A 21,518-nucleotide genomic window follows, 5' to 3' on the forward strand; every position below is an offset into this window, starting at 1 on the left:
TATGTGATTCATGTATGGCCTGTGAAAGCACGGTATGTAGAAACTGAATGATATTTCATGTTTGGGGTCAGCGCACTAACATCTCTGATCTCACAATCAATATTTAATAAAGGACAGGGATGCCGTTTCAAGCTTTCACAAGTTCAGCGACCAGAAGGCCAGCTATTTCCAGGCCCAAATTAATTGGAAAGCTTCGGCTTTCCAAAAGCATGTCTAACTTGCTGCAGTGTTAGCGCCTGGAAATGCAGACTAAGTGCTTGTTTCATAATGAAAAGCAATCAGGCCTTGAATAGCAGACACCCCACATTATGAGAAGCCAGTGAGATTTCATTAGCAGAAGTGACCTTTCTCAAAGTTAAACCGTCATGCCAAAGTCTATAGTTATCCAAAGCTCATTTTATGGTTTCAGCTGTGATTTTCCCAGCTTAGTGCATAACCAATGCAAAATGTAAGGAAAATGAAGAACATTAAATATTTTATGGAACCAATTCAATATTTACATTCTTACCAATTTCCCATATTTCACGAAGCTCTGATTGTTTTGACATGGTGCATTTGGTTGAGTTTGTGCATTGATTCACAATTTTAAAATTGGTTAAATTCATATACTCCGGTGGCAGCAAAATATAGGCCTGCTGCATATTATTCAAAATCCGGAGAAATGGAATTTTGGGAATTTGCTTGGTTGTGTTGTGTTCGTGAACAGTTGTGTTGTGTAATTCAATGCCGGAAATGAAGGTTAACCCAGGGTTTTACATTAGTACTATATGTATACATTCCAGGTGAGTATGCTTTCAGTTTTTCAGCAGTTATGCTCGACGCTCACTGACACAAGAGCCAATATTTTTTGAACAGCAGATTGGTCTGTGCATCACGGAGGGACATGAAAGGTAGACTTCATGTTGTAATTACTTCCCTGATGTAGCATAAAGCCAGTCGCAGCATCCTGAGATCATGATTGATTGTCTCATGCTTGACAGAATCCAACCTTGGGTGCTATTACTGGCGGAGGCAGTGTGTTGTTTTCTGCATTTGTTTACAGGACCTGTTATGCTGGGGCTTCCTACCAAAGCCATGAAGAAGTCAAAGAGTTTGAGCATTTTTTTCTTTCAAACAACAAAGTTTCAACCTCCTTAAAGTTATAGATGGCATCATATATGTGGAATCTTTATAATGGAAATGTATACCCATACTGTGCAGAAGAAAAAATAACCATCAGTTGTTGTTTTTTTTTTATTTCTGTTTAATAACTTTTATAAAATAAGAAATTTGTTTTTATCAGAAGGATGTCTGTATCATTGTTTCTGTAACCTGTTCTAATGTTTTGGTATTACAGTATTGTTAGATTTTATTTTATTCAAAGGGAGCTATTCCAGTTGTCTCTAGATGTTCTAAAGTCAGTTGGAATAATATATGTTGTATGGGAATAACATAGCGGAATTGCAGCTGTGCACACAGCCATCCCTGTTAAAGCATCTTAAGTCTTTTCATGAGATATTGCCAGTTATTACAGTACTGGATTGTCTCTCAGGCAAATCCATTAAAGGTGCATGCAGTGTAGAAACACATTCTTCAAAATAAATTGAATATACTGCAATATATTGTAAAAATTTGGACTTTCAAAGAAAATATAATAATGTGTATCTTAAAGTGGCAATAATATTTCTTTACTCACTTTATTCACTCATAAATGAACAAGGGTACCAATAATGGACTCAGGCTAAAAGGAAGTGGAGATCAAAATCTTGAAATGCCCTTTACTTAAGATCATCTGCCTGAGATGATATTTTCAGTTCTGCAATAAATTTTACATTGCTTCTCTGAGACTGGAAGAGAGATGGCAGGAAGTCAATATCTGCACCATTTTGATCACTTCATATTTTTTAATGAAACATATTGCAAGGGAAGTATTGACTTTTCTGCCAGTACTGAAGTAATAACTGATAATCAATATAGGTTATATTTGCAAATTACTCCTGGAATCTTTTACTAGGCGTGACAAAGGCGTGTATATACTATATACAAAATATACTAGGCGTGCTATTTTGTTGAAGTTGTACATTGCACAATGTTCTCTGGTATAGAAGGAAAGAATAGCACAGTTGTTGGAAAGAGGTTCTGGAGGCTGTAAAACAGAACAGTTTATTACAGTGTGTGGCTCCAGCCTGGGGCCTGTGTAATTATAGGGTAGAAAATATGCCATAAATTATTTAGAAACTGCAAGAATGAGCAATTTGCTTGTTGTCCAATATTTAAAGCACGGCATCAAAAGAAGCCATTGTGGCTCTAATATCGGGCTTTCAGGAGAGATTAAACAATGCCATGACAACAACGTTATAAAATCAGTAACCGAGTATTTTAATAGGATTTTATGGAAAAGGGGAACAATTACAGTAGGGACGATGTTTATATGGTACACAAGTACTTCTTTCAATGAAAGTTTTAAAGCTTATCACTTAATATACACTATACACAATGGAGATACAATGCTCCCTTGAAAAGGAAATATTTGGGGGAAATATTTTCAACTGAGTCCTATTATTTTAACATAAAAACAGCTTTCCTTCACAGTATTGTCATAAAGCATTCCCTAACAAGAAAAAAATACTTTCTAATTAAACACATACATTTCCTTAATTCTTCTTATCTTTAATAGAAAGATTTCCATCCTGTTTTCAGGTTGACAGCAATACCTCTCACCTGCTGATTATCATTTGGCTCAGTCGATGTCCAGTTTCCACAGTTCACATTCATCTTCATTTTATATTATGAAATAATAAATAAAAATAGCCCTTGAATTGATTATGTTTATGTAGTTTAGTTATATATATCTCTCAATTGTGCCTGCCCATCATTAAAAATAAGTAAATAGCTGCATTAAAATCATAAAGCCATTTGACGCCTTCAAGGAATCAACCTTAGGGGGACCAGGCAAAAGGAAATTAGATCTTGACAGCTCATTTACTGTTCTTTAGAAAAGCAGTCTAATTCAATGAAGCCAATTAGGATCCTTTTTGAGTTTCGTCCATTGCATTTGATACCTACAGTGAACTCTGCAATGTTTTGGATGAAGACATATTTTTTCTTGATATGTCTTGGTACTCTACAATTTTAGATTGGTAATCAAACAATTCCCATCTGGGTAAAGTGCAGATTCTGGTTTTATTAATGGATATTTGTATTAATTTTGGGTCACAGGCACAGGCTCACTAGTCTTCAGTGATTTATTCAACTGCTGATAGCAGCATCAAAATGAATTCTGAAGTGTACAGAAGCATCTTATCTGTTCATGTTCAAGCAAATGTCTCTAAATTCATTGGATGTCTCTTCATCCTACAGCAAGACAATGGGCCTCATTCACAAAACGTTTCTTAAATAATTCTTACTTTTGTTCTTATGAAAAAAACTATATCCCAGGTCTATGAGATGAATGCTGGCTTTTCTCTAAATCCTGTTCATGTGAAGGAACCAAATACAGATAAGAAAAAAAATGAAGAATGCCAAAATGTTCTTGGAAATGCAGATTACGATCAAATGAGATCGTACACATGTTTTGTGAATAAGGCTCAATGATCCCAAACATAGTGCTAATGCAGTGGAGGACTATTTCCTATGTTTTTACAAAGCCAAATTCTTGACTGGCCAAGTCATTCCCTGGTCTGAATCCAACTGAACATACATTTCATATGCTGAAGAAAAAAAAGTAAGGCAACTAGGCCCCCAAAACAAGCATGAGCTGAATATACCTACAATACAGGCCTGGCAGAGCATCACCAAAGGAGATCCTCAGCAACTGGTGATGTCTATGGGTCACAGTCCTCCAGCAGTCATTGGATGCAAAGGATATGTGACAAAGTACTAAACCTGATAACTTTCATTTACATAACATAAATATGTCCCAAATATTATGGTGCCTTGACATGGGGGCTGTGTATAAAAAAATGTTGTGATTTCTACATGGTAAAACCAAAGTGTATAAAAGTTCCCTTAAATAAGAGCATGCATTTTGAATGTGCATTTTATCCATGAACACTTTATCTGTAAGAAAAAAAAAAAATCAATGCAGAAAAAAAGTCTGCCCCACACATTATGGAGCTCACTGTATGTATGTACCTCAACAAAAACACATGTTCAGCATACAAGAAGGCTAAGGTCCCCCCACATTCATAGCACTGTCTATAAGTCGTTAATTAAAACTTGCAAAATCTAGGCCTTCCATTAAAATGATTGATATCAAAATGAGGCCAAGTTACAACAAACAATACAGACTCACACAAATTAAAGACAAGCTCTATTCCAAAGCAGTGCTACCCAATGTTTCCTAAATTATTTAATTCACCTTGGCCCTGTATTTTTTCATCTTACCATCTGAAGAGAATGAGGAACAGAATAGAAATGTCTTGAATAAATGGTATCCCTGTCATTGCTCATTGTGAACAGAAAAACATCATCCAGTATCTAGTTAAGTCTATTTTTCGACAGTTGTGTCCCTTATTTTAAAAGAGCATATTATGTCATAACAATTAAAAATATCTGCTGTTGAGTTATACACATTAGACAGCAGAACCCTCTTGAGTTTGACCTGTTCCTCCACCATGATAGATAACTGTATTTCAGAGCTTGAAGCCTCTGCAACTTAGAATGAGGTCACAACTCCGAGCAGGGTCACTGTATCAAACTACGAAATTAAAGGAAGCCCTTGAAAACTTATCTTTGCCCCACAGACATCATAAAGCTCCACCACACTCGCAATCCCCTGTAAGCAGGGGTGTCTTTGACAGCCCTGCTTTGTCAGTCTGTGATTAGCAGCCTGATCATATTATTGAGATTGGGTCGGTTCCAGCTGAGGGAAGCACTTCCAACAATTGAGGTCTGAAATAGCAACTTGTGGGAAACTAAAACAGGAAGCAGGAAGACACCTTGAGTGGCAAGTTCAAAGACGCAGCTTGATTAGCAGTATTTTTCTACCGTGCAGCTGTGTCATGCGTCATCACCGTCTTGAATATGAAGTCTCAACCCTTTTATTTTCTGAATTTAGATGACATAAACTGGTATTGCTGCAGTGCCATTTATGAATATGAATAACCCCTTAATGCATATGCCAAATCTGGCCAATCCTATTTAGGGTGTGTTCTATTTAAGGCTTTATAGCTCCAGATGTGAGGATCACATAGACTTGGATAATGGCTTAAATGAAGCCAGGTACTTGCACCATTTACAATGCTTCCTACTACATTAGATTACGACATTAGTTATAATTTAGGAAACAATACTACATTAGTTTATATTCACAATTTAAGTAGAAATAAAGTCCCACAAATGCAATATCTTGGCAAAACTGCAAAAATGAAATTGTTCTCCTTTAGTTCTACATAAAATACTAAATAAAATACTGAGAGATAACATATATAAAACAGGTATAACTATACATTTCCGGGATCATAAAGGTGTGGACCACAAGTGTACAAAAGCTGAGGGAGATATGTGGAACTATTAAAGATATATGAAGCAGGAAGTAAGCATTGTACCCAGGTGTCTCCTAGTGTCTCAAAATCTATCCAAAATATCTCAAATGTGGATTGTTGTAAATCATAACATCATCATATTTCACTACAAACCAACTGTTTTCACTCATGAAACTCGTCATTTTCAAGTGGGAATTACTATATTTTCTTCAGTTTAGGGATCAATATATCTAAGTGTCCAAAAACCATATGTAAAACCTCTCCAAAAATGAATAAAATGCTTTTTGTCCATTATAAACCTTACAAATTTGCCCCTTATGATGGTTTTGAAACATTGAGAAATAATGCAAAAATCGTGACACAATGTGGTACACGTACCTGAATATCTAATTATTCATCATCATTCACTCTTGCATGTCTTTCTGTACTCTACAGTATGTAATCCTTTCTTGCATGGGGATATGATGACATTTTACAAATGTTACTATTTATGATCACTTCAAGGGAATTTTTATGTTCATCTAGTACATATCAGCACACAGTAAATTTGAGTATTTTCCATGCCCTGAGTGACAAGTATAGCCCATGGAGATAATAATACCCCACATTATGTACAATAGGAATACAATAAAATAATATTCCACCATCAGAAAAATGTTGGTGATATCCCAACTTCACGGTAAACCAAACATCAAACATAACACATGACTGAGCCACCTTTGAAAGCTTACACTACAGTATGTGAAATGCCCACATTAGGGAATAGCACATACAGGGCTTGACATTAATACCCACCACACACCAAATGCAAGTAGAATTTGGCAGTGGTGTGCAACTAATTAAGTCAATTTGAGGTGATACTACATGATACTACAACCTCCATGAGCACTGGGTACACACTGTGTGCTCATACCATTGGCCCATCCCATTTGCTCTCTTATGTCTCGCTTCCTTTGTCGAGCTGGGAGTATAATTGAGAAGATGAACTCAGCCAAAATCAAACCACTGCCAAACATGGTGCTACATACAAACTGTGTATACACACGGCTTTAAACTTTTTGTTTACTGACACTCCATGCTAGTGGAGAGCACAGATTCAGATTCTGCAGTTGTGATCAGAAAACATGGAATTGACAACACTTGCCTCACCAAACATAGAAAGCAATAGCTTGGTAAAGGCATAAACATTGGCTGATGTATATCCATGATTTCAGAGTCACTTTATTTAGCGCTGCAAAAAAAAAAAAAACAACCAAGCAGGCTTTTCACAGGGTTTGGTTTAACCCTGTAGCACACAATGCTCAATGCCACTTGATATAGCCAGTTCTCAATTAGGCTACAGGCAAATAATAATAATAATCATTTTTATTTGCATTGCAAAATTTTGCACATTTCATCGCCATTATTTAAAATAGTAGATAAATGTACTTGTTCTGACAAGTGGAGAATATTCATGGAAAAGATCTGCATTGTGCAGATTTTGTAAGTTAAACAATCTTAAAATGTATGTTTTGTTATAGAGAACCTTTATTGTAGGTTGTGCTTTCGTTAAGTGTAGGCCAGTGATTTAAACTCATTTGTCTACTCTCTCTCTCTCTCTCTCTCTCTCTCTCTCTCTCACACACACACACAAACATAACAATAAAGGTTATATTGCTCCCCAGTGACACACTCAAGGTTCATCTGATATTGTAATAATCATGAAATCATGATTAATAATATGTTGTTGCAGGGGTAAGTATCCTCTAGCAACAGAGTGATTAATTCTGGGGACAACGGAGCTGACATTACATCCACAAACCCGATTTGCAGGTGGATGAGGTACACTGTAGTTAAAGGGAACTCCATATTACAGGGTTAGTATACCCACTGAGAACTGCAGCATTGGCATAGCTACCCATTAAGAAATCCAGGCCAAAAGAACAACTAATGTAATCAAATCTCCCAGCCTTCGCGTAATGCACTGCAGACCTCCACATCAAAGCAGTTTGATGCACTTCCCAAAGCACTTGCTTTGCGGCTACATCACACAGCCGGGCTGCTTTACCAACATGTGAGAGTTCCCTTCAAGATATGAATGCTAAAGTACTTCATTTCAGCACCTTTCATAAATAGAATCGTAGATTCTTTTCCCTTACCTCTACTACGACCCACACTAGCATATGCACTGAAGTACCAGCAAACCAGACAGTTATAGTGCACCTGCACTAAATAAAACAATCCAAAGAAAATGAAGGCAAGCTATAGCCCACTAATAACCAATAGTATCAACATACACTGAAAATAAAATGTTTATTCTATTTTGATTAAAAAAAGAGTACTCTAAGACTTTAACGGAGTACTGATATAGGTTGGAACTTACACAATATCCTGAAAAGGCTCTTTAAGAATCACAGAAGCTTGAAAACTTAATGTAATTTTCTTTTTTTTTTTAAGTTTGCCTTATCATGTATGATTTGCATTCTTAATGCATACACCATTACTCAAAAAAACTTATCAAAAACGTAAACCACAACATTTTCATAGCTTTCAATATAAATGTGCTTCATTTGGCACTGCATATCTTTCCAGAATATGCGAGAAATTAACCTTAAATAAAGTTACAGCTGACACAACAGTGGACTTGGAAAAACACTGTGAAGCCCGTATGTCCCACCTGTTTTATCCCTTTCTTTTGTGTGCTCAGTCCATTACAAGAAGCCTTTTCCCCATTTAGCAAAAGCAAAACAGTCAACTCCATGCCTTACAATATCTCCAACACACTGTTATGAGTGTCTGCCTTCCCTGTCAGTAATCTTGAGAGGGCCTGGTCCCTTGGCAGCCTGTTTGTCAACAGCATTCAGCACAGCTGTGAAACCAATCATCCGAGTGAAAATACACTCTCCACCCCATGATGCCAGTGCTTGGCACCCCCCTCCCCCCCACCCCCCCACCCCCTTCCCCTTGCATGCTGGCACCCTTGCCCCACGTGGCCACTGGACAGGCAGAGGCGGCCCCCAGGTAAAACCTTTCTGGGTTGCCTTGGCAACCGCACACAGGCACACTGCGACGGACTGGTCGACACGGGTTCCCAGAGCTCGATCGCCGTCGCTCCCTGATGCTCTCATGGCATCGAGCCCCCTGCCGATCGGGGCAAACCCGGTTTTCCAGGGCATGAAACAGATCAACAGATAAAGATCAACAGGTTGAGACAGGTCATTCACTGTCAGCAGTGCCTCAGATGGTCCTTTGCATTCCTCTCTCAATGGACACGCAGCCAGCATTTTTGGGTGAGGCCTTACAGTATTGAGACATTTCACACAAGACATTGTAAGGAGTTCAGCGACACCCTTCTTTATGCATCAGGCAAGAAAACAGCGAATAACCTAATATAAAGTAGTGGTAGAGAACATATCTGCTGTAACTAGGTCACAAATCTTACTCATACGGCACAAGCAATCAGCTATTTATAGAGACATGGGCTGATACTGCAGCTATATGAAAAGGTCACGTATCCCTTTGACTTTACAAAGATGATTCCAGTGTGACTCCTGAAACGCAATGATAAGAACAGCTCTGGGAAATCTACTCTGCAAATAAGGGATAAGCACTGTAGTTGCAGGATAAGTCTACCTCACAGATACATGTTTTGGTAAAGGAAAATAAGTGGGACGCATAAACTGAAGGAAATATCTGTCTCGTGCAAAGACATCGGTTCCTACTGACACAATTAGGTACATACGAATACACACAAGCCTGATGATGGACCACCAGCTGTCTGTCAGTCAACCCCTGTTATCTAATTGGAGCATGAAGGCTTGGTTAGTGGAGAGTACTGAGAGAGTTCATATAAAACAGACAGCCTGTCCTGACATTTTGATTCACACTTCATACTTTGAAGCAAGAAAAATGTCAGGATATGCTAAGTTATAGGTATGGTGGCGAATAAAAGACAATTAAGGATTATTATTTATGTCTTCCATCCAAAATCTTCTACAGCGTAGACAACTGTACTGAACATACATGGACATGTACAGTATATTTTTTTTACTCCCTCATAAAAAAAATGAAATATTCATATTATCTTTTATAACATACCATATGGGGAAATTGTGCAAAACCTATTCAGAAGTAATTTATGAAAATACAATAGAATGGAAGTGGTTCATAGTCAAACAGTCAAACAGAACCTTCCTCTTGAACATGCAGAGATTTTATGGTCTGATATCCAACAGGAGAACATTATTCATTATTTAATTCTAAATATACACAGAACATGTAATTTGGGTATTAAACAATATCTAAATTGCTTTACTCTTTTGAATTTCACACTTGTACAAATGTTTAATTTATGAGTTATTTACTTCAAATAGCATTGAGACAGGGAGATTATTCTCAAGCATACTACGTTAAAAAAAAAAAAAAAAAAAACACTACAATTTCTGACCTCGTTTCACAAGTATCTAGAAGCAATTTGCATGTGACAGTGACATCCCATTTTAAACAAATTATCCTACACGCATACCGGTTTAGATGCTAGCCTTCGTTTCCCGTATTTTGGAGATATGTTTAACATATAATTGTATATTCAATCATTTATTTTATGTTTGAAAAAAATAAATGATGATTAATCACTATTACGTAGCCACAGATGGTTTGAATAAAACCAGTAAAAGAGTTTTAAAAAATCTACTTAGAATGCTATTTCATTTATGCTCAAAAAGCAAAAAAAAAAAAGTTTTTTTTTTGTAACGCTGAACTGCCGCAGTTATCCAAGACAGCGAATGCCGCTTTACTTCTTAACGAATGCTTCCGGTAGAGGGCGACATTGACTACTCTTAAAAATAATCGTCGAATTTCCGAATGATCCAAATTAGTACAGGAACTATTTCCCTATGAATGACTTACGTATCTGTGCACGAATGCCAAACTTCATTAAATTGAATAAGTCACCACAGCACATTTACAGAGGGAGAAAAGGGACAACGGTTTTCACAATAGACACCGCTGTTTTGTTCTTGTTTTGAATTGCGTTTAATATTATAAACACATTAGTGTTCGGGGATTTGGACCATAAACGCAGGTTTTATTGTACGTTAAAGATTCTAACTTGAATTTTTTTAGTAACATGATATGATGTATCGTCAATTTCAGAATTTTAAAATAGACCCACCTCGAGGAAATTCCCACGATGGCTAATTAGGTCTGCTGCTGGAGAGTACTCACTAAAACTGAACCAAAGATATTATGTCTGCTCAAGGGTCTGTTGGCATTTAGTTAAACAGCAGAATAAAAAAACCCTGTCCGAGGTGAAAATGGTAAAAATAAGTGTTCATGTTTTGTTTAACCACTATGTGACAGGGGGATGGGGAGAGACCTTATACGTAAACTGTGTAGTTATTTTTTAAAGAAATGCAATCAAAACATTAATATTAAAATACATCTACTCATCTACTTCTAGGATTAGCGTGGAGCAACAGAGCGCTTACCACAGATATTAATGGTGACTGTATGAGGACCCTCAAAGTTTGCTATGATTGGTTGGGAGTACGGGGCTGTCCTTCGCTTGCCTGAGCATCAGATTACACCAGCAGTTTGCCCGAGGAGGGGCGTAGTTTCAGTCTCATGCAAGGGCGCTTTGCTGTAACTGGAGTCATAGCTCTTGAGCGCGACCACCATTCAAATGAGCGTTGGATACTACTTTTTCTGTTCTTCGTATAATTTGCACGTGAAACATAACAAGACAACAATCCCTCTTCAGTGAATGAATCCAGAACAATACGCATTTTGGAATACGCAGCACAGTAAAGACTCTGCAATTCACCTGTAATGCACAAGGCACTACAGAGAGGACCATGTTTTGAGGAAATTCAAGCAATTGGCTTTTTGGTGTACAGGAGTCTGGAAGGATAACGACTACAGAACCTAGGAGCCAATAAACGACTCAGGATTCGTCGCGCTTAATGCAGTGGAGAAATGTTCTGATGGAGCACTTTAGACAGTTATAGAAATAACAATTTGGGGAGTTCTTTTTTACCTTCAAAAAGTTCGGTCGCAGCATTGCAGCAGAATGGATTTGTGTTTACTAATGTAACCGAAAGACTCCGAGCCACAGGCAACTCATAATCTTTCTGTTAGACAGGCAACGAATCACCTGTATACCGCGGAAAGGAGAACCCTTTTTTATGACAGACAGCAAAGAAAACGCCGATAATCAACAGAACATACTCCAGCACAAGAAATCGCGTTCCTGAATTAGAAGCGCACGCGATACCAGTCTCCAAATCGCAATTTAACCGCTTCACTGTGAGCTGAGAGCAGGCAACTTAGATAACTTGAATTGCGAAAAAAAAACCGTAATTGTATTGTATAGCACAGCGGCATTTGCTTAAAAAGCCATCCAGAATTTATAACCATAAGAAATAAATATATGTTTCTGGCTATTCGTACTCGAACTGCTTTTCAGTTTGCATTGCGCTTGACACAAGGACGCGCATACAACAAGGGGAGTGTGCAATAAACAAGACTTCTAAAGATTTGTTTTTATTGTTGATTGACCCTTGTCACTGGCGAGCTAGCAGCGAACACTTCTTCATGCGGCGTTATTGTTTTTGGTCAGAAATCTAGCGGGATTTACACTTCACCCATTGCTTTGAATGATCAAGGCGCGTTGTTGATTTGCTGCAAAAACTACGACGAGAATGGCAGGCAACGGGTGCTACTGGAAGTATTACCTCTGGATTTTAACAGCCATGTGCAGATCTGCGTTACCAACAGCGAAATCTCTGGAATCAGTGATCTGGAGCTCGCAAAATCCCAAGTAAGTTGCCTGAACGTTATCGCTATTTGTACTGCACATACTAACTAATATTTGAACTCTGAGTAATACCTTAGGCTACATCCCAACATGTGTTCTTTCGTGTATGAGTGGGCTGTGATGCATAAACACACTTAACTCCGTAATTCATCAAATCTAGGATCCGATTGAGCTGAGCGCACGAGGTGACGTGAGATGCTGGACAATTCAAAGTAACCTACAGTGCGCTTCATTGAGCATAATGACTTGATGCACAGCTATAGGCTGTCTATAGAGAGAAGTCAAACGAAAGTATTGTATCCTAAGAGCGATTTTGGTAAGAATATAAAGCAACTCTAAATCTCGTAGCCTATAATTCAACCAGGTAGATTAAAAGGCTCTTTTTCAAAAGCATTTAGAACACCGTGCCGATACACTGCTATTTTGTCATTAAAAAATGATAATAAAATTCAGTGTCAACGACATGCATTTTTATTTACGTCGGCTACGGCGTTAGGCTACTGTAGATGTAGCGTGCGTATTCATGACCATTAAAATGTTTTCGCAAACTAGCGAGTAATTCATGTCCACTCGATAACTAACGACGTTCGCTGTCTCTAATGTCGATTAGCATTTTTATAAAATTGAGGCAAAAACTTGATTTTGCTGTTTTTTCTAGTGCTTTGTAATATGTAAATCTAATGTAGGCTACAATGCGATTACGTGGTGCTTTATGGCCTGATATCATGCCTACATCTACGGGCATTTATGCATTTTTAATGATTGGCACATTTGTTGACTGACTGAACATATTTTCCGAGGGGAAGACTTCAACAACGCATTTAGGCATTTACTTGTATCTATATTATCAATATATCGCTAACAGTTTGTTTATTTCAATGGGCGATAATTTGTAACTTGTTTAAAAGTAATGCAAGTTAGCAATTCGCTATGCATCTAGACTTTAGTCGAGGTCATATGAGAATTAAACATGCAGGGCAGTAGTATAGGTTGTTTTAGCCGCTGTAAAAGTGAGTCGTGCTATGTCAACGTCCTTTTCATGGACTATACAAAATGTCTTGGCCGAGACCCTATAGGTCTTTATCTTATTTATAATGATCTTCACAAGCTACAAATAACTTGTTTCTAATTTATATATAGGTGTTTGTGGGTATTCATTAACTTTTTCAATAAAATCTATACAATGATTCACATTAATTAACTTTGAATTCAGGTGGCTATTTAAGTTGATTTAAAAAAAAAAAAACAAAAAAAAAACGCTTGAAGTATAAAGTATATAAATATAAGTGTTCTAATGTTATAAGTATACTAAATATAATACACGCAGTTCTAAAAGTTATGTAGATAAAATGTACATTTTTAACCACTAAAGTAAACTTTAAAGGTTTATAACAGGCTACTTTATTTTCTTGAATTAAGTTGAGTCAAAATGTACTCTTCTGTTAATATGTTATGTCTTTAAAACAATATCAAAACCTATATTGCAGTATAGAAATCTTACTCCCCAAACATCATAGATTGTTATATTATTATTATTGCCACTTAAATAGTTGAATTCTGGAACACAGTAACAGAATACTTAAAACATATCTAGTGTGCATAATTTACGTATTTTCTTTATAACAGTATAGCATGTTGCAGTGCTTAGTTTTTAGTACCAAAGCAATGACATTTGGAGGGCTTTGTCCATGCTGACATAAGTATATAAATAAGTATATTCAGGGGTCTCAACTTTGAAGCCTGGCAGGAACCTGTTGTAAATTGCAGCAAAACAGGTGTGAAAATAAGGGCTGTGTTGTTTTAAAGCAGTTGGTGGGAATTTTCTCAGCTAAGGTGCTGTTTGTTTGCTTATCCCGCAAATGGTGTTGCTTGGTCTGCTAATAGGTTTGCACGCGATAGAACTGGTAGATTCGGGGCCTTTAAAAGTGTCTTCAATGGCAACTGAAAGGTTACGATGATAAGACCAGTGCAGTGATCTCATATATTGCATATATGAGGCATATATTGACTTGGTCGGGCTATATAAAGATTTGTGGGAAAAATCTGTTGTATTTTTTTGCACATTTTGAGAAATCAATGGCGGTTTTCAAGATATGCCCCGATTCTTATATTTTTCAACTTATTTCTCAGTTTTTATAATAGCGGTGAGGTCCATATGTAAATGAGAGACTTTGGCATTTTCTGTTTATTTTTCTGTAAATTTCACACAATAATCATTCATGAATTCACTTAAACACAGCTTTGGTACTCTTCGAGGAATGCTGTAGCGTATTTCTGTGAAGACATCAAATGACAGGTTTGAAGTTTTTTAGTTATAATTATTGTAATTTGTGATCAAGTGAATGGGGGATTAGTGGTGAACAATGTTAGGTGTGTCCAAGAAGTCAAAAATAGCCCAGGATTCTCAACTCTTAAATTTGTGATGCTCAAATACAGCTTACAAGAAACCCTTACTGTAGGCCCTTTTTTCTTCTGCAACACTATAAACTTGCTCAGTCATAAGTTATGCTTTGTCTACACATGACTGTGACTGCAACAGTTATTTATTCTTGTGCGTATTTCAGTCCGATTGTTGAATGATCTCTCTTCCTCGGAGCGTCGTCAGAGTGAATTGTGAGCCCAGTGGAGGCTGCTCTTTTGAGGAAGCTGAGTAAACATCGTTTGAATTCCTACTGGCTGTAATGGTTTTATGACTGGAGGTGATGGTCCAGGAGAGGAGGCTTATAGATGTCTGACTCTAAAACAGACATATGGAATAACACTACCCTCGTGCTCGGCCTGGTAAATCACTCTCAAAAGAGGCTTATGAGGCTTTCCACAGTAAGTCCATGCAGATCAGCTCTCCTGTTTTTTTTTTTTTTTGTTTAGTTTTTTTTTTTTTGAAGACACATTTCTCTCAAGGCCCAGTTTGTACATTTATTAACCGTTATTTTTTCCCACTGGACCTAAACTCAACATTTTTTAACTTCGAGTGACGTGTTTTCTCTGTAATTTCTCATTAGCTCAATACTCCAGCTGTGTAGGCTCAAAGTTTAAAAGCCCAAAGCTTCTCCCTTTACTGCTGATTTGTATGGGTGGACACTGCCTTAATAATGATATAGTTTGAAGTATTTAAGACTTGTCAGATATCATGAAACTGTGAATAAATCGGTTTGCATTGGGCTATATGATTTGGGCCATTTAACTTCTGTATTTGTAATAATCTTCAATTAAATTTACAGGTATTGTGTCACATTTCAGGGTAGGGCAATAATTTACAAAGTTAGACGGTTTCTGTTGAAAATCGTTTCCATAGGATGCCTGTGTGGCACGCACGGTAGTCCACACTATTTGTTTCATTATTTTATGCAATTAAGCAGATTTCTCTGTAGTTAATTTTGTATGTCTAAGGTTGCGCGTAGACTTGAAAGCCGTCAAAACTTTAAAAACTTGCAGTATCATTCACAACTAAATTGTACCGATAAATTCGTGGACCATTTGAAATCGTTTTACTTTTTTTGGGGGGGGTGGGGGGACGGGGGGGGGATTTCTCCTATAGGCAGCTTAGGTGGCTTGAAAAAACACTTAAGCAGCCTGCCTAAGACATTTCAGTGTAGCAAAAACCCTGGTGTTTGTAATGTACAACCCGTGGGACTACGCTCCTGTGATCTTGATGTACTAAAAGTTTACTGACCTCAATTTGTAAAATAACTTGTGGTGTGCTTATGTTTTTTTTTTTTTTTTTTACTATTATGACCACACATTTTGGATGTCTAATACTAATGCAAAGACCAGAAATTCATGGCAGTTTAATCCAAACAAGGACCTATAGACCTGGAGAGTTAATTAGGCGCTCTGCAAGTCCAGCATGACAGTAAAAGTCATTTTCCGGTAAAATAACATAATAATGTAAATGGCCATCATACTGCTTTTCTTACTGCAATAATTTCATTTTTTTGGTGGGGGGAAAAATAGGTAAGTGTGCTTAATGCCTTGTTAGGGCTCATTGTGAAAAATCAATCCTTCAGTGTTTTGTAGCCTATTGTCACCGACCCAACACCTTCACAGCATTTTACTTTGTTACAAGTGCATTTCAAATGTAATCCTTTAACCATTTGAATCTCATATGTGATTAATTGTCTCGTGGATTTAATTTAACGGATATATCACTCTCACTATGCAACTGCAAGGCTTACTTTTTTAACTCATAATCAAACCAGCTAATAATCATGCAATCATGATTTGAATTTTTTTCCTGCATTGGCTTTCTGAATGGCCTCGATGGCTATCTGTGACCTATTATTCAAAGTGTTGTATTTTGTACTACCTTTTTTTCATATCAACTAAAACTGTTGACTTTCACACATATAGCTATATTCTTATCATTAGGGCTTAAACACAACCCTAGTAATTTTAGAGTTTTTAAAGTTATTTTTAGAGGAATGATGAAGGTGAATTTACCATATAAGATTGTTAGAAATTGAACAAGGGAACACTTGAAGACTGTACTGTTATATACTATTATTTAAAAAAAATATAAGGCTGTTTGGCCAGTTTGACCTCTACGTTTCCCAAAGAAATATATGAAATGTCTACAGTGATAAATGATAGCCAGTGTCTTAGATACGAATGGTAGGTTGTTTTCTTTTTCAGCAGTTATAATTGCAGTATATTTAGCTGAAAAATATATTTATTTACGTTAAACCCAAACATGTAGAGAACTTGCCTTCTGTGTGTGACAATGGATGTCTTTCCAGATAAAGGCTGTCAATATCACAAAAAACAATACAGAAACCTCTTGAATTATATTAATCAGTGTTGCCAAAATGAAAATGCATAGATCCATATGAACACATTTGAAACATTATGAGAAGCCTGTTTTTAATTTTATTGAATAGTTGTGAGGGGTTCTCAGTTTAAAAGGAAAAGGTTCAGAGGAAAATGAATCGCAGTCTTACTGATTGATGATGTACAAACCTATTTAGATCTAATTTCTCAAGAGAGATAGACTAAAATGTGGAGGGAATAGAAGAGAATCTGTCTTTCATTAGCGAAGGAGATTTGGTATGTTCCTAATAGAACTGAGCTTGTTAACAACATTAAACTGATTTACACTCATTTAAAACTGCCACTTTGAAAGAGCTAAGGACCTCTGGTTTTTGACACTCCAGCAGAAAATATCATGTTTCATTTTAGGGTGTTTTTACTTTTGCGCTTTTAACCCCACTTTGAATTGGAAGTGCATCAGCTGGTCCCTCGCAGTGAATGTGTTCAATTGGATTTACAAGTATAGTGGCAGTAATTTACTGTTTTGTTTTCCGATGTGCTGTGGTGATCCCTTTCTCTGCCCTGGTCACTATCTCACCAGGGCATGGAGAAAGTATCTAAGTCTGTCGCATAGATTTATGGCACTTTGGACCCTGTTCCTGCTTTGGAGACCAGCGCTGCTAAAACTAATAAATTTATGCTGCCATCTTTGTCTCTCTTGAGAACAATAGCAATACAGTCCTGCCCTGCACTCCCAGATTTTGGTCCTGAATTAAGTTTCAGCGGATGTTGAGCAGGTGTTTTCCAGTTTTGTTTCTCTGAGTTTGCAGGTTTTTTTCCTTTCCTGACAATTACTAACATATTCTCTCTGCCAATTTATATCTGCTAGGCACAGAATTTAACTTTATATCTCAGAAGACTTAAATTTCACCGCATTCTGTCAATAACCATTTATTTTGTCAGGTTTGTGAATTGAGTGGCATGAGGATGAGGAGCAACTGATCTCCATAGACACTAAACCTTTTCTGTTGCAAAATACAACAGCATTTGCGATTCATAATTCAGACAACTAACACTTTCCTTTAGGGATGAGACCACTATCAGGTGTGTCAAATATTCACTTTAGAAGGTCATAAATGAATTTTTTGGATCAGCATTCAAGTGCTTTTAATTAACAAACACGTAGAACAATCTTGGGTTTTGTTCTCCATTAATATTCACACAGAGAGTCCAAGAATCCACATAAATCAAGAGATGATTAAATTACATTATTTATTATTTATTTTTTTGGCTGAGTTTTTGTCTCTTTTGCAGTGAATTATTACAACAGTATTACAGGAGTTTACAGCCTACAGAGCTTGGGGAAAAATTAGCTTTGTTTTAGAATATTTGATTTTGAGAACAATTGAATATTCAGAATACAAATGAATATAAATGCATTACCTTGCTTAACAATCACAGAGCGGTCTGCAACAATTATGCTCTGTGGCTGGAATATAACAGGCGAACCATAATCCCTAATCATGTTTGAGACTAGAACCATGGAACTGTAAGCTATTTGTTACTTTTGCATTTCATTTTAATTTGTCTTTGATCATTTCTGATATTTACATCTCATATGATTTTATCTGCTGTAGCCAGCTATGAAAGCTTTTTAACAAGCTTTTATTGTATCAATATGATTTAAGCACTCTTTAGTTGCTCTTAGGTGATCATACATCTGTGTCATATAGTTATGCAAAAGTTTCTTTAATTTCTATAGTGCAAATGTGTATTAAAATGTAACTGGCAAGAAAAGAAAACATTTTCTGTTGAGATTCATTTTATCATAATTAGCAAGCTACTTTTCATTAACTAGCTCACTGGCTACTAAGCCAGATTTAACAAAGTCATACCTCTTTGGGACCGTATTACATCTTAGTGATGCTCCTGACCTATTTACATCCCATTGTTAGATTTTTTTGAGTAATCGATATCTGCTTGTTCAGACAGCAGTTTTTGGTTCAGACAGCAGTGTGAATTTAGTCAGTGCATTAAATAACAGGTTTCCATTGGTTGCATTAATCAAGAATCCACTAGCATTTCCAGAAAAGTTAAATGTGATAATTTTGTGGGTCCCGAGTGTGATATGCGTTATAGCGGCAGCTGTTTCTTCTTTTGAGATGAGCGGTTAGATGAGCAGTTTACTGTCAGGATGAAACAAATAATTTACTAAAGAACAATTTTTTTTGTGATTCATTTATTTTTTAGTGAAGATATTAAGTCCATGTCCCTGGTTCCTGTTGCAAATCTTGGTTAAAGCTACTTGGTTCAAGTTGCTTCTCATTTGGTCCCACAGTATAGATGACATAAAAAACCAGAGAATTGTTTCTGGTTCTTTCTGGTTTCAGTTCTATTTGAACAATGTGGGCAGTTCTTCTTTGTGCCTGAGGCTCAAGTCCTATAAAGGAACAATTCCAATTTGACTGTTATCGAAAGGCCAAATTTTTGATGTGTTTATATAGCCTGTTCTGCAAAACTCTCACTTCCCTTAGCTGACATTCCAAAGTGTTGTACGTCGTCTTGTTCAAAGGTCTTAGATTAATGCTAGTCTTACTGAAAATATAATTTGAATGGTTTGATATATCAAAAAATCATCAAACGCCTATTAGCTAATACGTACAATTGTAAATGGCAGTGCTAATGCTTTAAATTTAAATTTTTTAGTTTTGGACAAATCCATTGCTGAACAGTTCACATTTATCCACATTAGCTGTCATGGCAGCACCCACTGCCACTATTCTCAGAACAGGAGAAAGGGAAATATGTGGATTCATTTGGAATTATGGCACTTCCTAGCAGACCCCCTTAGATATATCTCTGAACTCAGCACATTTGGATCCGAAGAGTCCTCCATATAAAATTACCGAGCCATTTGTGTGCCCGCAGTCATAGTCGTGATGTAGACAAAAAAGGAAAAAGAAATGAGCAGTTGTGAAATAGTTCCATCAATTAGCATTTTTAATTGGACACTTGCAAGGAGCCTGTGTCTCCTAGGTGTTCCCATTAGTAGGACTTCCTTCCACCTCGGATGCAAAACTGGCATCATGTATAATGAATGCAGGAGATATCGAGTGTCCTGTGTTTGATGCATTAAAGTCACCTGGAAAGGGAGAGGTCCCTTGCTCACCCGTGCCATTCTGATCAATGTTCCTGTGATTAAAAGCGACAGTCGCGGGATTAACTTTGTCACTGCGTAGATAGGCAGTGCCAGCCTTCCAGCTCTTTAATAAACCCTTCCCTCACGCCGATTCCGAGCAGCCGTTTGCACAAGAAAGGGACTCCCTCAAGAAGTGTCACAGGAGTGTTTTTTTTTTGATTTCTGCTGGCTCCCTTCATGCACGTTCTGATTCTGTTTCATAGGATTCCAGATTTATCTCAAAGAGCATGGGGCGGGGGCTTAGAGCCACCTCAGGATGGCTTAGCTCACAAATAAAGAGAGTGAACCCATCCATTGTGGGATTAGGCTCCCTTAGTATTCCACTTGTGGAAAGCAACTGGTCTGTCTGCTCCAAGGATTGTCTGGGCCCATGCCTCCTTTTTCAGTTCCTTTTTCATGTTTTCCCCCTTTTTTCTCCCCAATTTGTTTTCAGCACACATGGCAGCAAAATCAGGCAGACAGGCATGTGCTCACCTTTGAAGCGTGCAATGTCAGCCGTGGCCTTTTGCCACACCGCAGTTTGCAGTCAGGCTCACACAGACACGAGTCGAAGGAAGACCTTTTAATGTTCAGCTGAACAGGCTGAGTTGTGGGCACTTGATCAAATAGTGGGCGGTTGCTAGTGTGACTGACTAAAACCCTTCCATCCATGGGCAACGCAAGGGCCAGCTGTGCAGTGCCCTGAAGGGTGACAGCCGCAGTCAGCGCTGGCATGGTCTGGAGTGATACCAGACTGTTGAACCCTTCCATACCCTGGAATGGTACCTTAACAGGGTGAGCCACCCAGTAACCTCCTTTGGCTTTCCCTTTGAGGCTGTGGTCCTACGTACTGTGTACTTTAATGATGATTCTGATTCTTTGATGATTTAACTCAACAATGTAACACGAAAAAAAGCAGTTAATGAAGTACATTGTCAGTAATTAATACGTATATGTATTATTTAATATTCTGTCTGTGATGTAACTTTTTCAAAATGCATCCATAAAGATTGCACAGCTACTCCTAGAGCAGGCTTAAGATGGAGAAATAGACAGCCTGACTACTTGCTAGATTCGGAAGAGATGAGGCCTCACTTCAGCATTTTCAAGACCTAGTTGTGTCTTTCATAGACAGACACAGCTAGGTCTACACAAAAAGGGCACACCTCCATTCAGGATCCTTGAAACAGTGACACGTTGAGGGGAAAATAGCAAGTGCGTTCATTTATGTTCAACATGTTAGCCCTTTTGGAATATTAGCGTAATTGTTGTTTTAAACAAAATAATTAGGCTAAACACTGAAACTATCAAATGTGTGAAAGAATCCCTGACT

General features: G+C 37.4%; 1 protein-coding gene across 1 annotated transcript in view; it reads left to right on the forward strand.

Annotated features, from left to right (window-relative positions):
* The first annotated feature begins 11,037 nt into the window (after positions 1 to 11,037).
* The window catches only part of LOC135262959 (ephrin-B1-like), an 80,155-nt gene continuing 69,674 nt past the window's right edge, over positions 11,038 to 21,518 (forward strand). Inside the window, exon 1 of the mRNA XM_064350430.1 lies at positions 11,038 to 12,264. Within this exon, the coding sequence (XP_064206500.1) occupies positions 12,146 to 12,264 (119 nt within the window). The 5' untranslated portion in view covers positions 11,038 to 12,145. The remainder of the gene's footprint in view (positions 12,265 to 21,518) is intronic.

The sequence above is a fragment of the Anguilla rostrata genome, chromosome 9, assembly GCF_018555375.3.
Source record: "Anguilla rostrata isolate EN2019 chromosome 9, ASM1855537v3, whole genome shotgun sequence".
In the NCBI taxonomy this organism is placed as follows: Eukaryota; Metazoa; Chordata; class Actinopteri; order Anguilliformes; family Anguillidae; genus Anguilla; species Anguilla rostrata.